Source organism: Triturus cristatus, chromosome 10, assembly GCF_964204655.1.
Source record: "Triturus cristatus chromosome 10, aTriCri1.1, whole genome shotgun sequence".
Lineage (NCBI taxonomy): Eukaryota > Metazoa > Chordata > Amphibia > Caudata > Salamandridae > Triturus > Triturus cristatus.
Window position 1 is genome coordinate 1,130,947,870 of NC_140593.1, and position 15,201 is coordinate 1,130,963,070.

General features: G+C 45.2%; 1 protein-coding gene across 1 annotated transcript in view; it reads right to left on the bottom strand.

The window, feature by feature from the left end:
- NTHL1 (nth like DNA glycosylase 1) overlaps positions 1 to 15,201 on the bottom strand; it is a 159,389-nt gene that overhangs the window by 90,291 nt on the left and 53,897 nt on the right. The window contains exon 3 of the mRNA XM_085630232.1: positions 1,615 to 1,785. Coding sequence (XP_085486358.1) covers positions 1,615 to 1,785 — 171 coding nt within the window. The remainder of the gene's footprint in view (positions 1 to 1,614; positions 1,786 to 15,201) is intronic.

The following is a 15,201-nucleotide window of genomic DNA, read 5'->3' on the forward strand; positions in this document are numbered from 1 at the left end:
GGCTCTGCGAGGCATGCGGTACTCTAGACTGTGGCTTGAAGCACCTTCCATCTTTTGCATTTGTTTCTGTTCATGTCCTTCATAAATGCATGCTTTTGGTTGGTCAGTATGCTTAATTAGTCCTGCCTTTTTGTATTTCAAGCCCTCCTAAGAGACTGCCCCTATTACATGTGGTCTTATGCTTTTTTTTATATAGGTTCCGTTGGGCGCACTATTTTTTTTCTTGTTTGCCTCAGCTTGTGTATCAGCACAGCACCCGCTTCAGGGATGCTGTCATTCATGTTTCGGTCGGCATTTCCATCGCGGGTTTAACTATTGTTTTACTTTGGAGGCCATGCACCTTTTAATGTCTTGTTTCCTGCTCTTGACAGCCTTCTCACCCTGTGCCATCTCTCCCTTCACCGCACCCTAGCTGCTTTTATTTTAAGTGATTTTCCCAAAATCACAGGATGTTGAGCAAATGCCGAGACTTGAACTCCCGAGTTGGCAGCTCCGACCGCACGCCTTTTACAGCATGTTTGATTCCGTTTCATTTCTGTTTTTTAAATGTTGCCAAATGGAGTCATTTATAAGATCAAATGCTGTTCCAGTCACATTGTGTGCAGTCTCTCCCCCTCCCCATACTCCTTTCATTTTCACCATTGCGTTGTTTCCTGCTCGCCCTGTGCAGTCTCTTCCGACCCCGCCCCAACCACCCCGTCCGAGATTGCTGCTTGTATTTTAAGTGATTTGCCCCAAATCACAGGACACAGTTTGCTCATCAGCGACTCGGCACCCTGAAAGCTCCAGGGCTGCACAATATGCTGCATTACTAAACCCTTTAAGGTCCCAAAGGCGAGACCTATTGCATTGCAAATGTTTGCTTCACACACTGTTACAAAATGATTAATGCTGGAAGGAAAGAGAGGGAATACCCTGAGTGGCTAATACTGTGGCTCATAGAGAATAAACTGGCTGTCAAGGTGCTAGACCAGGGAAGGAAGTAGCAATGTATGTTTATGTAGGGCGGCATGCGGCGGTTATTGCCATCTCTAAGCACTGCAACTGTCCAGTGTTGCTTAATTAACTAACCCTGCAAGGATGAAAGTTGACCGGGCCGTGATTTGAACTAGTGACCTGCAGACGACAGCAGATATCAGCGAAGAGCGTTCAATGGACTATTCGCTCGTCCTCGAAGCAAAGTGTATGGGCCTCATAGTGCTTTTCTGCCATCACTTTGTATTATTCAGGGAACCTCGGGGAAAAGTATGTGCACACATCACAAGACCCCATTCCCCATCCAGACACCCCCGACACCGTAGCCTTTGCTTTTACCCCTGATGCACAAAGATCACCCTGTTTCTCCAACTCCTGGTGTTTTTTGCACTTCTCCGTGTAGCTCAATACCTCAAACCCTGCCAGTGACGTCAGATGGCTTGCTGACGTTGTACAAAGCTCAAACAGAAATGCCACATCACATTTAAGGGCAAGTATTCTCCAGTGACTGCCTGCAAGAAGCCAGTGTCTTAACTTACACCTGTACCGCCCTCTTTTAGTGCAGGGAGTGCAAGCGCATGCTTAACCCACCTTTTATCAGTGAAATGCGGAGCAGTCTTCCAGGACTGCTGAGCTTACCTTCCAGAATCCAACGGGGTAAATGAGGCGCCCCAGTGTGGCATCATCTGTGCCCAGGATCCTGTCCACAGTCAGGCCGTGTTCCCTCAGCTTGGACATGGCTGCTGCGGTCACCTGGTCCTTGGTCTGGCTGGATAACATCAAGGAGAGGAGGACCTGGTAACGCATCACCTGGGGAGGAAAGAAAGGAGAGCAGTCAGGCAACTCAGCATGTCTACCATGTCCCCCATGCTCCCTGTCACAACAGAGGCTGCCACCCTGCTTCCCGCAGCCTTGGATCTAATATTTCCAATCGGCTAGCAGACCCTTCTTTTGGTAACCACAAACTACACAGATTACAAACCCATATGAGCACCAGGCCGGCAGGGCTGGGTAGAGTCACCCCTCTTATTTGAATTCCCATTCTGCTCTGAAGCAACAGGACACTCTTGAGAAGGGGACCTCTAGGTCCAGCACAATAATCATATCAATGCTGCTGTGATTGCCACCTCTAGGTCCAGCACAATAATCATATCAATGCTGCTGTGACTGCCACCTCCAGGTCCAGCACAATAATCATATCAATGCTGCTGTGACTGCCACCTCCAGGTCCAGCACAATAATCATATCAATGCTGCTGTGATTGCCACCTCCAGGGCCAGCACAATAATCATATCAATGCTGCTGTGATTGCCACCTCCAGGTCCAGCACAATAATCATATCAATGCTGCTGTGGTTGTCTCCTCTTCTAGGACAATAATCATATCAATGCTGCTGTGACTGCCGCCTCTAGGTCCAGCACAATAATCATATCAATGCTGCTGTGACTGCCACCTCCAGGTCCTGCACAATAATCATATCAATGAAGCTGTGATTGCCACCTCCAGGTCCAGCACAATAATCATATCAATGCTGCTGTGATTGCCACCTCTAGGTCCAGCACAATAATCATATCAATGCTGCTGTGATTGCCACCTCCAGGTCCAGCACAATAATCATATCAATGCTGCTGTGATTGTCACCTCCAGGTCCAGCACAATAATCATATCAATGAAGCTGTGATTGCCACCTCCAGGTCCAGCACAATAATCATATCAATGCTGCTGTGATTGCCACCTCCAGGTCCAGCACAATAATCATATCAATGCTGCTGTGATTGCCACCCCCAGGTCCAGCACAATAATCATATCAATGCTGCTGTGGTTGTCTCCTCTTCTAGGACAATAATCATATCAATGCTGCTGTGGTTGACTCCTCTAGGTGTCGGACAGTAATCATATCAATGCTGAAGTGGTTGTCTCCTCTAAGCCCTGGACAATAATATCAATGCTGAAGTAGCTGCCTCCTCTTTTAGGACAATAATCATATGAATGCTGAAGTCGTTGTCTTCTCCAGGTCTAGGACAATAATAATCAATGCTGAAGTCATATGAATGCTGCTGTGGTTGTCTCCTCTTGGTCTAGGCCAATAATCATATGAATGCTGCTATGGTTGCCTCCTCTAGGTCTGGGACAATTATCATATGCATGCTGCTGTGGTTGTCTCCTCTTGGTTTAGGCCAATAATCATAGGAATGCTGCTATGGTTGCCTCCTCTAGGTCTGGGACAATAATCATATGCATGCTGCTGTGGTTGTCTCCTTTTGGTCTAGGCCAATAATCATATCAATGCTGCTGTGGTTGTCTCCTCTTGGTCTAGGCCAATAATCATATCAATGCTGCTGTGGTTGTCTCCTCTTGGTCTATGCCAATAATCATATCAATGCTGCTGTGGTGGTCTCCTTTTGGTCTAGGCCAATAATCATATCAATGCTGCTGTGGTGGTCTCCTTTTGGTCTAGGCCAATAATCATATCAATGCTGCTGTGGTTGTCTCCTCTTGGTCTAGGCCAATAATCATATCAATGCTGCTGAGGTTGTCTCCTCTTGGTCTAGGCCAATAATCATATCAATGCTGCTGTGGTTGTCTCCTCTTGGTCTAGGCCAATAATCATATGAATGCTGCTGTGGTGGTCTCCTCTTGGTCTAGGCCAATAATCATATGAATGCTGCTGTGGTTGTCTCCTTTTGGTCTAGGCCAATAATCATATGAATGCTGCTGTGGTTGTCTCCTCTTGGTCTAGGCCAATAATCATATGAATGCTGCTGTGGTTGTCTCCTCTAGGTCTGGGACAGAAATCATATGAATGCTGCTGTGGTTGTCTCCTCTTGGTCTAGGCCAATAATCATATCAATGCTGCTGTGGTTGTCTCCTCTTGGTCTAGGCCAATAATCATATCAATGCTGCTGTGGTTGTCGCCTCTGAGTCTAGGAGTATTCTACTACAGGCATGGACTTCAGTAGTTGTTGTCAGAGTGCTGAGTTATGTAACAGTGGAAGGATGCAGAAAATGTTTTCTATAGAGATGGCCTTTTATTAAAGGGCAGCTGCAGTGGTCCCGTCCCCTGAGCAATAGGTAATTCTACAGGGGAGATGATCTCATCCGTATGCATTTAATGGGCCACCTTCCATGTGACAGATGGACAAAGCCCTCTGATAGAGGGCACTCTAATGGGACACTGTATGCGGTGTGTGTCTGTTGTCCATGTCAGAGATGGCCAAAGTCCTCTGAAAAGAAACTAAACAATGGGACACTGCATGCGAATGGCCCATATGAGAGACTGCCAATCCCTCTCATAGAAAACACAGCAATAAATCATTACATGCAGTTTATATACTTCATTCCTATACCAACACATTCAAAGATTTTCTTTTAGGATTGTTTATAAAAATCTATGTATTCTGAAGACAAGTATACAGGAAACAAAGGATTCTTTCAGAGGGCAAGTGTGGCTTCCAACAACGGATAAACATGCTTTGCTTATACTTGTGCATCTAGATAAATAAAAATAAATACTGAAGGCTTAGCATTGGTTATCGGTTAGATCGCTTTCAGAAGGGTTCATGCAGAGGGATGCAAGATTTTCGCTAGACTACTTTTTAATTTAAGATGCAGCATTTATCTATTTGAGCCAATTTTATTTCTAGGCCAAAAGAAACATGATTTTCCTCTTCAAAAGAAGGGTTGGTGCCCTAAAAATCTGAAAATGCGGATTGCCTAAGATCCTGCTCCATGCATCATGGCCCCTTTACTCTTGCACCGGTGTCTTCTTACTTCTAGACCAGGATCACTTGCAAAGATAGGCATGCTGGGAACATCACAAACAACGGATTTTTCAAAGGATAAACTTAAAAAAAGATGTCCCATTTAATGCAAACTCCTGTCAATCTTAATAGAAAAATGGGATCTTATTTCGTTAAACATGCTACTAACCTGCACACTGATGCAAAGGAACGTCGTGGCATGTTACCGGTTTAAGTTTGCCCTTTTCACTCAAATTAACTGCAGACGGTATCTTTATTTCAATAAAATTCTGATTCAGGCTAATCTTGCATTTGTTTCATAGCAATCACCCCCACTGCCTTTGTCTGAAGTTTCAAAACCTTTATTATCGAATTAATTAAATTTGCATCATGCAGATCTGCATGTCAATATTATGGAATTTCCAAACTCTATCTATTGGAACCTTGGAACGATGCTGGGGCCTACAATATTAAGGAGGAAACCTGTTCCAGATTCAAATGTTGTTCTTTATCCTGCCAACTAGCGTCTGGAATAGCAACAGTTTTACCAAAGTATGTTGGAAATAGGCAGGGCAATTGGAATTATGTGCAAAAAAGGCTGCAGCCGCACAATCGCGCAATTCTGGAGTCGCTGCATTTGCCACATAATCCATCATCTCCTGCATAATTTGCAGATTTTAACAACAAAAAATAGTTTCTAGCCCAAATGGTTAAAAAGTTACTAATCAAGATGTCGTCACGTAGCGTCACGCCCTTTGCAAAAAGTTGACTGGTCACTTTTCTAATTACGATATTTGGGTGTTGAACCAGTACTAATCAGGCGCAATTTATGCCCAGACAGTTTTAACAAGTGTAAAAATGAGAAAATAGTGAAGCAGTACTATCACACAAAATATGCCGTATTACGCCGCATAATTTGGCCCTACCCAACTGCATAATTCCAGTGGCTCTGGGTATTGGCCCTGTAATCTTTGCCATAGTAAGAGTAAACTGCAATTTCTCACTGCAGTAAGGCTTTAGAGAGCACTCGGTTTCATTCCACTTTGCTACGGAGAGGTTGGTGACACGGTAAGTGAGGTGGAGAATCTTTTTAGGGGTTACAGAAGTAAGTGAGAAAGGTGAAGTGAGGATGTAATATACCCAGGGCCACTGGAATGTACGATTTCCATAAAAAGATAAACATATAAGAAGTATAAAACCTCCAGAACAAACAGCCAAATCTCTTATGGAGTTGCCATATATCCATGTACTCCGAGGATTATGGACACTCACCTTCCTAGTGTGGCATGCGTCATCAGTGGGAAGCACCCGCGAGTGCTACTGTTCGCTGGTTAGAGTCTCCAGGTTATGGGTGCCCTAGTTTGGGTGTGGTTATATCACTTATGCCAACATTTATGTTTTCCCTTTGATAAACTATCAGACCTATGTTAAAATTGTGTGCAGGCGAGCTAAAAATGTATTTACTGCGGCAAGGCAGAGCAATAGACCCTATCGCTCTTTACCATTGAGAAAACTGGTGCTCAGATAATGCCTTATGTTTTCAAGCACTTCCCCAGTACTACAGGGATCTCACATGAACTATTGTGAAACAATTCCTGGTTCATAGCGCATGATCATTGGTGTCAGGAGGGGGGGGTAGACAGGACAAATTTACCCAGGCCCTACTCCTTGAGGCCTATGATGTGCTATTGGCGACGCTGCCTACTCGTGTGGCATGTTTCACAGAGTTTGTCACAGTAATTGTAGTCTGCCCATGCTGCCAAGACACCCCTGCAGCTGACTGGGTGTGGGCAGCAGTCATGCATATGCTGGGAGAACGTGAGTCACAACCAACACCCGAGCATCTCCTGCCTCACCACCAATAGGGCAGTCATAGTGAGGCAGTGACAAACGTGTCCCATAATTTTACTTGACCCTGTCTGTGGTGCATCCTGTCTGAAAAAGCAGCACCTTGGATGCTTAGGAGGACAGCTCTTGGCTCAGCCTGGGCCTGCCACCCTTCTGCTAGTGTTGGTGACTGGCACTTTATTTATTGTTGAGGTACAAATGTTTAAATACAAAATTTAAATTTTGGATTGTTTCACTTTAATATATTAGTTTATAGCACTTCGTGGACTTTATTAGAATTTGAGAACCATACCCTTTCTGCGGTGACAATTTTATTAAGAGGCCAGTCAGTTGTCTTGGTTCTCCTATATAAGGCGTTATTTTTTTATAGATTGCGCAATATTGTCTAAACCAGACATGTGAGATTTTTGCACAGTGTGACTCCTGAACTGAATTAATTCACGGTGCTCTCAAACGTGGAGATTAATCCACTCCACTCTACGACATTCCATGCTCCTCAGTCTATGCCTCTCTACTCCGCTCTATTCCACTCAACTTCCCTCAGTCTATGTCTCTCTACTCCACTCCATTCCACTCAACTTCCCTCAGTCTCTGCATCTCTACTCCGCTCTATTCCATTCCACATCCCTCAGTCTATGCCTCTCTACTCCGCTCTATTCCATTCAACATCCCTCAGTCTATGCCTCTCTACTCCGCTCTATTCCATTCCACATCCCTCAGTCTATGCCTCTCTACTCCGCTCTATTCCATTCCACATCCCTCAGTCTATGCCTCTCTACTCCGCTCTATTCCATTCCACATCCCTCAGTCTATGCCTCTCTGCTTCGCTCTATTCCACTCCACATCCCTCAGTCTATGCCTCTCTGCTTCGCTCTATTCCACTCCACATCCCTCAGTCTATGCCTCTCTGCTTCGCTCTATTCCACTCCACATCCCTCAGTCTATGCCTCTCTGCTTCGCTCTATTCCACTCCACATCCCTCAGTCTATGCCTCTCTGCTTCACTCTATTCCACTCCACATCCCTCAGTCTATGCCTCTCTGCTTCGCTCTATTCCACTCCACATCCCTCAGTCTATGCCTCTCTACTCCGCTCTATTCCACTCCACAATACTAAGACACTCTATGCTACTTAACTCTAGGCCACTCTACAACACTCTACCTTACTCCATGCCTCCCTTCTCTACTCCATGACACTCCACTCCACACTCCTTCACTCCACAACACTCTACTCCACTCTAGTCCAATACTACATTCCATTCTATGCCCGGCACTTCACGACCCTCCACACCATGCATGCATCTCCATGACACACTACTTTACAACACACTACTCCACTCTATTCCACTCCACACCCCTCCACAACACTCTACGACACTATTCCACTCTTTGTTACTCCACTCCATGCCACTTTCCTCTATGCCACTATATTTTATCCATGCTCCACAGCAGACATGCTGTGTACAACATGGCGCAAGAAACTATCCTCCTGACACTCACAAGGAGCCAACCTATGAACATGTTTTGAATGCGCGTGCACCAGGCTCTGTGCAATCCCAGCTGCTGTGCTGCACCTGTTTAAACTGTTGAGGGCGCCAGTGCTTCTTACTGTCCTTTGTTGCACCATTGTTTTGTTCAGACATTTCTGTCCTGGTAACTACTGCCTGAGCTGTTGCCTCACCAGATGACGAACAGCAGCGTCCCAACCTCGTCGCCAGCGCGTCAGGGTGACACCTGCTGACTGCTCCTGGCCCTGTTTCTCCCACCTGCTGACATTTGGCACCAGCATTTAGAACAGAAACATGGTTCTGTAATGAGAGTGTAATGAGAATCAAATAAATATGATTTAGAGATTTAATAACTGGAAATTTAATTTTGTTATGAGCAGCACAGCTTGATGAACAAACATAGTCTCTGTGTGAAATTCCCTCCATCTCGCTGCAGATCTGAGATCCTGTTTCGTAGTTGGATGTGAAACTTGCACTACCCGAGTACCTGAGTGCGGCCTTGTGTTACGTGTAAAAATTAGGCACCAGTGGGTATATTTCCACAGGAATTTAATTTAAAAATGTATACTCGCATCTGAATGCCCTATGGATATGAGCCATTTACAGTATGAAATAGTCCTTTGAAAACATTTGCACAGTAGAACATCTTTAAAAACGAAACATCTGCAGTTATTTAAGCTTCCTTTATATATTATTTTCCTTTTTCGTAACTCCCCTCCCTACACAGCTTGTGACTTGGTATTCATGATTGACCGTAGTGAGAATCACCCAAAAGAAGGCCTCTATTCCATATTTTTCCATGTGTAAAAACATACAGACAGGAAAATAGATGGGTTTCTATCTATATTTTTCTGTAAAAATCAGTTAAAACGGAAAACCGTGAGCCTTGGTTGTAAGTATGTGACCTACACAACTTCCACTGCCCTACTCGTTAGTACATTTTGGGAGATTTTGCTCATTCCTACTTTTGAACACTTATGGACAGCGGAAGTTTGCAGAGATGTTTTTGTAATGTATTGTAAATATTCACCCTCATTGCTATTTGAAACCCGCAGGGATGCCCACGCGGATGGCACACAAACTTATAAGTCCAATCACACTATCTAATAATTGCCTGTGGTCACTACGTCGAATAGTGTGACATGGGAAGAAATTGTAGATGTGTCAAAGTAGGAAAAGGCCTCCATTTAAGGGCCTAGGCATACCGCCATCAGACCAGGGTCCAGACTCCAGACACCTCCGAGGTTAAACCTACTTCATTCACACTGCCAAGGCACAACAGATGGTTCACGCTGGTCTCTGTTCTAAGATGATTGGAGGGGACAACACAGTGACATCATGTGACGCCACTGGGCAGGACGACACAAGGAGATCTGCACACTGGATGCAGGAGGCTTCATTTTATCTGTCGGTTCACCAATGAACCAATGTCCCGCCCCACTGCCCCGGGGAAGAAACAGGAAGTTCAGCCCCTCACATTCGAAATCAACATGTCCAGCTACCTGAATGCCCCTTCAGTGACTGGTCTGTGCAACGGCCTTGATCATCTGCTGAAATAAAAGACATTTTTTTAGGTTGACACAGTTTTTTTTAAATCTGTATCATGAAGATCTTCAGTAGAACAATGATGGAAAGTGATTCACAGATGTGAGGTCTATTGAATGCTGGCAGAAGGGATACTGCCATACTGCATTGACACTACGTGGATCTATTGCCTTATGAGACAAGACAGGCGCTTGAACACTCGTCCGAAGTCCGGATCCGAAGGATAGGATGTGCTTTAGCAAAGTAATGAAAGCTGCTGTCAGCCTGTCTGGTTCTGCTTAGCAATTTGGACGTGAAGCTGAAGGTGTAGTGATATGGAATTCAAGAGAGTTGGTGATTTCCGAATGTTGTAGCAGGGTGGGGCGTAATGTCACATGGCGTGTTGCTGGGAGGCATTTTTTAACTTGAGCTTGTCTGGTGCCTTTGGTGATCTTGAGAAACTAAGGTTTCCGGGGCTTCAGATTGAGGTAGCCCTTTAGCAGTCAGGCTAGAACAATCATGAGGTAGTTCTGCAGGTGATCAGTGCTGATAGCAATTGAAATGCAATTAAAAACAAGCATTGTCATAGCCAATAGGTCTCGCCTTTGGGACCTTATAAGTGTTTAGCCATGCCACGGTTGCATAACTAAATACTTATAAGGTCCCAAAAGCGAGACCTATTGGTTATGCCAAGCGGCCGCTAAAGTGATCGCGATCAAACATCAAAGCGGCCGCAAAATTGAAAGTAATCGCGGTCAAGCTGGGCGCGCGAGCCCGTGCACATGCACTGTAGCTCTAGGCTGGCCTGGTAGCACTTTTTGGAGCCCTCTCAATAAGTCTCGCCAGACCAGCGCATGCGCTGGGTCAGGCGAGACCTAAACACGTAGTCTTTGGCTGCAGAGCAGACCAGACCAGACGCCAGCAAGCCTATAAACTCTTCATGCAGTCAAGGGTTACTTCCTGCCGTGATTCGACCTCACAACAGATTGCTTTCTATACACTGATGCAGGAAGTTCAAAGCCCACACAAAGAAACCAATACTGGCTGTAAACAAAGCAAGGCCACTTGAAGAGAAGGTCAGGTTCACACAATGGAAAGAAAACAAGTGGCAGGCACTTTGTGGCCGCCAGGCGTACAAAGTAACTCTCTCTGGCACTGGCTGCTCCAAAAATAAATACAACTGTACATATTAACGAAATACAATTACACTGACCAAGTCAACACCCTCAAGGCGATTTAACATTTCCAGGGTGACACGACAGCAGCATTCTGTCATCAGTCTGCCATGTTTGGAAAGCACTGGGTAAATGAGTTACTTTCTGTTTTCCCCAAATGCAACGGTAGCAGGCGTTCTAACTACTCACACCCCCATTGTTTGCACAAGGTCCTTGAGCGGTGGTTCCTCCCTTAGGGCGGAGGAGCGCTGCCCCACCCTGCTGCCAGCGCAGCAAACATGAAAAATAAAATGGTTATAAAATTACTTCCGTATAATTTTATTGTTCAGTGCCGCCATCCCGAGCCAGGAATCAGGGCAGAGCCATTGCTGCTGACTGGCTGCAGGGGAGGAGTGGTGCGCACACCAGTTTAAAGTGTGTATGTCACTTTGGCTTGTTTCCTTCCCAGTATAAGAATTGGCTTGGTAGTTTGGTTTGCCCTGTTCCCATCATGCACTGGGACAGGTACAGACTAATTTGCATGTAGCCAGGTTCTGAGCTGGGATGGGGCAGTGAGCTAAAAAACGGTGATGGATTAAAACCATGATCTCTTGACTTGGTAAGAGTATTCTGCATCATTCAGAAACTCTGTCCATCACCACCCCCTTTTTCCCAAATCGATTTTATCCACACTCAGTGTGGGAGGGTATGCTCAGACGTGAGTCCCTTGCTCATTTGCACCATCAGGATTCAGGCAAGCCGGGCCGACGAAGGCTGTGATGCCAGAAACCGGTCCCCAGAAGCTTGTTTCCTTCCCAGTATAAGAATTGGCTTGGTAGTTTGGTTTGCCCTGTTCCCATCATGCACTGGGACAGATACAGACTAATTTGCATGTAGCCAGGTTCTGAGCTGGGATGGTGCAGTGAGCTAAAAAACGGTGATGGATTAAAATCATGATCTCTTGACTTGGTAAGAGTATTCTGCATCATTCAGAAACTCTGTCCATCACCACCCCCTTTTTCCCAAATCGATTTTATCCACACTCAGTGTGGGAGGGTATGCTCAGACGTGAGTCCCTTGCTCATTGCACCATCAGGATTCAGGCAAGCCGGGCCGACGAAGGCTGTGATGCCAGAAACCGGTCCCCGGAAGCTTGTTTCCTTCCCAGTATAAGAATTGGCTTGGTAGTTTGGTTTGCCCTGTTCCCATCATGCACTGGGACAGGTACAGACTAATTTGCATGTAGCCAGGTTCTGAGCTGGGATGGTGCAGTGAGCTAAAAAACGGTGATGGATTAAAACCATGATCTCTTGACTTGGTAAGAGTATTCTGCATCATTCAGAAACTCTGTCCATCACCACCCCCTTTTTCCCAAATCGATTTTATCCACACTCAGTGTGGGAGGGTATGCTCAGACGTGAGTCCCTTGCTCATTGCACCATCAGGATTCAGGCAAGCCGGGCCGACGAAGGCTGTGATGCCAGAAACCGGTCCCCGGAAGCTTGTTTCCTTCCCAGTATAAGAATTGGCTTGGTAGTTTGGTTTGCCCTGTTCCCATCATGCACTGGGACAGGTACAGACTAATTTGCATGTAGCCAGGTTCTGAGCTGGGATGGTGCAGTGAGCTAAAAAACGGTGATGGATTAAAACCATGATCTCTTGACTTGGTAAGAGTATTCTGCATCATTCAGAAACTCTGTCCATCACCACCCCCTTTTTCCCAAATCGATTTTATCCACACTCAGTGTGGGAGGGTATGCTCAGACGTGAGTCCCTTGCTCATTGCACCATCAGGATTCAGGCAAGCCGGGCCGACGAAGGCTGTGATGCCAGAAACCGGTCCCCGGAAGCTTGTTTCCTTCCCAGTATAAGAATTGGCTTGGTAGTTTGGTTTGCCCTGTTCCCATCATGCACTGGGACAGGTACAGACTAATTTGCATGTAGCCAGGTTCTGAGCTGGGATGGTGCAGTGAGCTAAAAAACGGTGATGGATTAAAACCATGATCTCTTGACTTGGTAAGAGTATTCTGCATCATTCAGAAACTCTGTCCATCACCACCCCCTTTTTCCCAAATCGATTTTATCCACACTCAGTGTGGGAGGGTATGCTCAGACGTGAGTCCCTTGCTCATTGCACCATCAGGATTCAGGCAAGCCGGGCCGACGAAGGCTGTGATGCCAGAAACCGGTCCCCGGAAGCTTGTTTCCTTCCCAGTATAAGAATTGGCTTGGTAGTTTGGTTTGCCCTGTTCCCATCATGCACTGGGACAGGTACAGACTAATTTGCATGTAGCCAGGTTCTGAGCTGGGATGGTGCAGTGAGCTAAAAAACGGTGATGGATTAAAACCATGATCTCTTGACTTGGTAAGAGTATTCTGCATCCTTCAGAAACTCTGTCCATCACCACCCCCTTTTTCCCAAATTGACTGTCTTGCCACAGCCAGCCTGACATGCGCACTTTAAACCTCTCCAACCCGGGGCAGTCTTAGGCAGCTGGATGGAGAGCAGGCTAAGGCAGCCAGTGCCTCAGGAGCGCTGAGCCAGCCCGCTCCAACCAATACTGGTGCTTCTCTCATGGTGGCTTACAGCAGGAGAGCACTGTCTGGATTGATTAGGGGAGTTGGCTCTGAGACCCCCCCCCACCCCCCCGCTCGCTGCCTTGGAACCACAGACTGCAGGACCGGAGAGGAATAGTTAAGTACTTTTATTTTGAATTGTTGTTTTTTTTTGGGCCACTGTCGGGCAATGCCTGGAGCATCAACTCCAAAGCTCTTAATCATGGCCCACTATAAACATTGTTTATAATGGGCCACGATTGAGAGCTTTGGTGTTGCGCCTAGAAGCATTCCTGATTTTTAACACTGCCTGAAAGTGGGTTGAAATATTCACCCAATTGTCTCACCACTTTTAAAAATACAACTAGCCGCCACTGAGGTCCTTCAAAGTTCAGAATGCACATTTTCAGTTTAGTTTAATAAAAATCATCACAACTGCAGTGCGCAGTTTACTACAATAACCACAATCCTTTGTGATTTCAGTATGTGCTCTCTCTCTTTAAACTAAATTTTTGTTTCTCAAGATGTTATTGCACTCGTCAGGAACAAATCAATTTAAACATTGCTTTCATGCTTCCAGGGATTCAATTCTATTTTATGCAATTCATTGCCAATTTTGCACTGTAGTTGTGACGAGTTTTTTTAAAATTAAAAATACTGCCCCAGTAATTATAGATATAACTTTGAACTGAGTACTATTCAAAAACAGTGATTTCATCAACTCCTCATATTGACACTGGCGTTACGAGAATGGCAATGAATGTTAGAACTGTGACTTTAAAACTGAGTGGCGTGTGTAGTTGTCCTTCTTTCATGTTTGATGAACATTTACATTCGAAAGGAAATTAACCACTGCTATAATCATGTGAGCAAGGCCTGGGAGAAGTTGAAACACATCATGAATTATAATGGATTTATAATCTGGAAATGTAATTCTTTCCCCAAAGTCGGATGGTGTGGCTCGTGTATTCTCCCTCAGACTGAAGGGTGCGGCTTCTTGTGTATGTTATATGTAGTGGCGCCCGCATTGCGGGACCCGACCCATTGGAAGAGCCTTGCTTTTGCATCAAATTTTGCATGCCCATTCCCAGTATGGGGTTGGCTGCCTTTGCAGGATTTGGTCACACGGCCTAGCAGGAGGCTAGGCCTTGTGGCCAACCCCCCCACTGCGCATGGCCAGCCCTGCAGCTAACTCTCCGCCGTGCCCGGCCGAAGGGCGCTTGCAGCGGAAGGTTGGATTCACGTATCATACTTAAACATTACTTTATGTTAAAACAATCCTAGAAATTCAATGAAAAAATATAGAGGTTCAAAAAATGTCATAGTTAGGTGTGCTAAAAAGATTTTTTTTTTAAACTTTAGAAATTCATGGATAAAAACCAAAGGATAAAGTAATGTTATATAGTTAGGTGAATTTGTCAAGTACAATAACATTTTGAACTAAAAAAACACAGAAATTCAACATTTATAGTTAGCAGCGCTAACTAGAACTTGCACCCCCACCATGGACTGCATCACCCATGACGTTCTATGACATCACTGATGACATCTTCCAACAAGTGTGTTAGTTTGTTTTATAGTTTATATAGCGGCGCGTAACTACCATAGAACTTCTTCATTTAATTTTGTACACCCTGCATCCACTAATGGGTGTAAATGTTTACAAAGTGCATGTGCTACTAAAACATCATTGCTGTGTACAGGTATTGAACACGTTATAAATGTTAGCATTGAAGAGTAACCCTGTGCGCAAGTGGCAGTTGACAACTTGTGTTCAGCATGCTCCACACAAGTTTTTAGGCTCTGTGGAAAACGTTTCTAATTGAGCCAAAGATTCTACATGCAATATACTAAGTATTGTACGCGCCTTGAATTTTTAGATAGAATTGTCTCAGCAT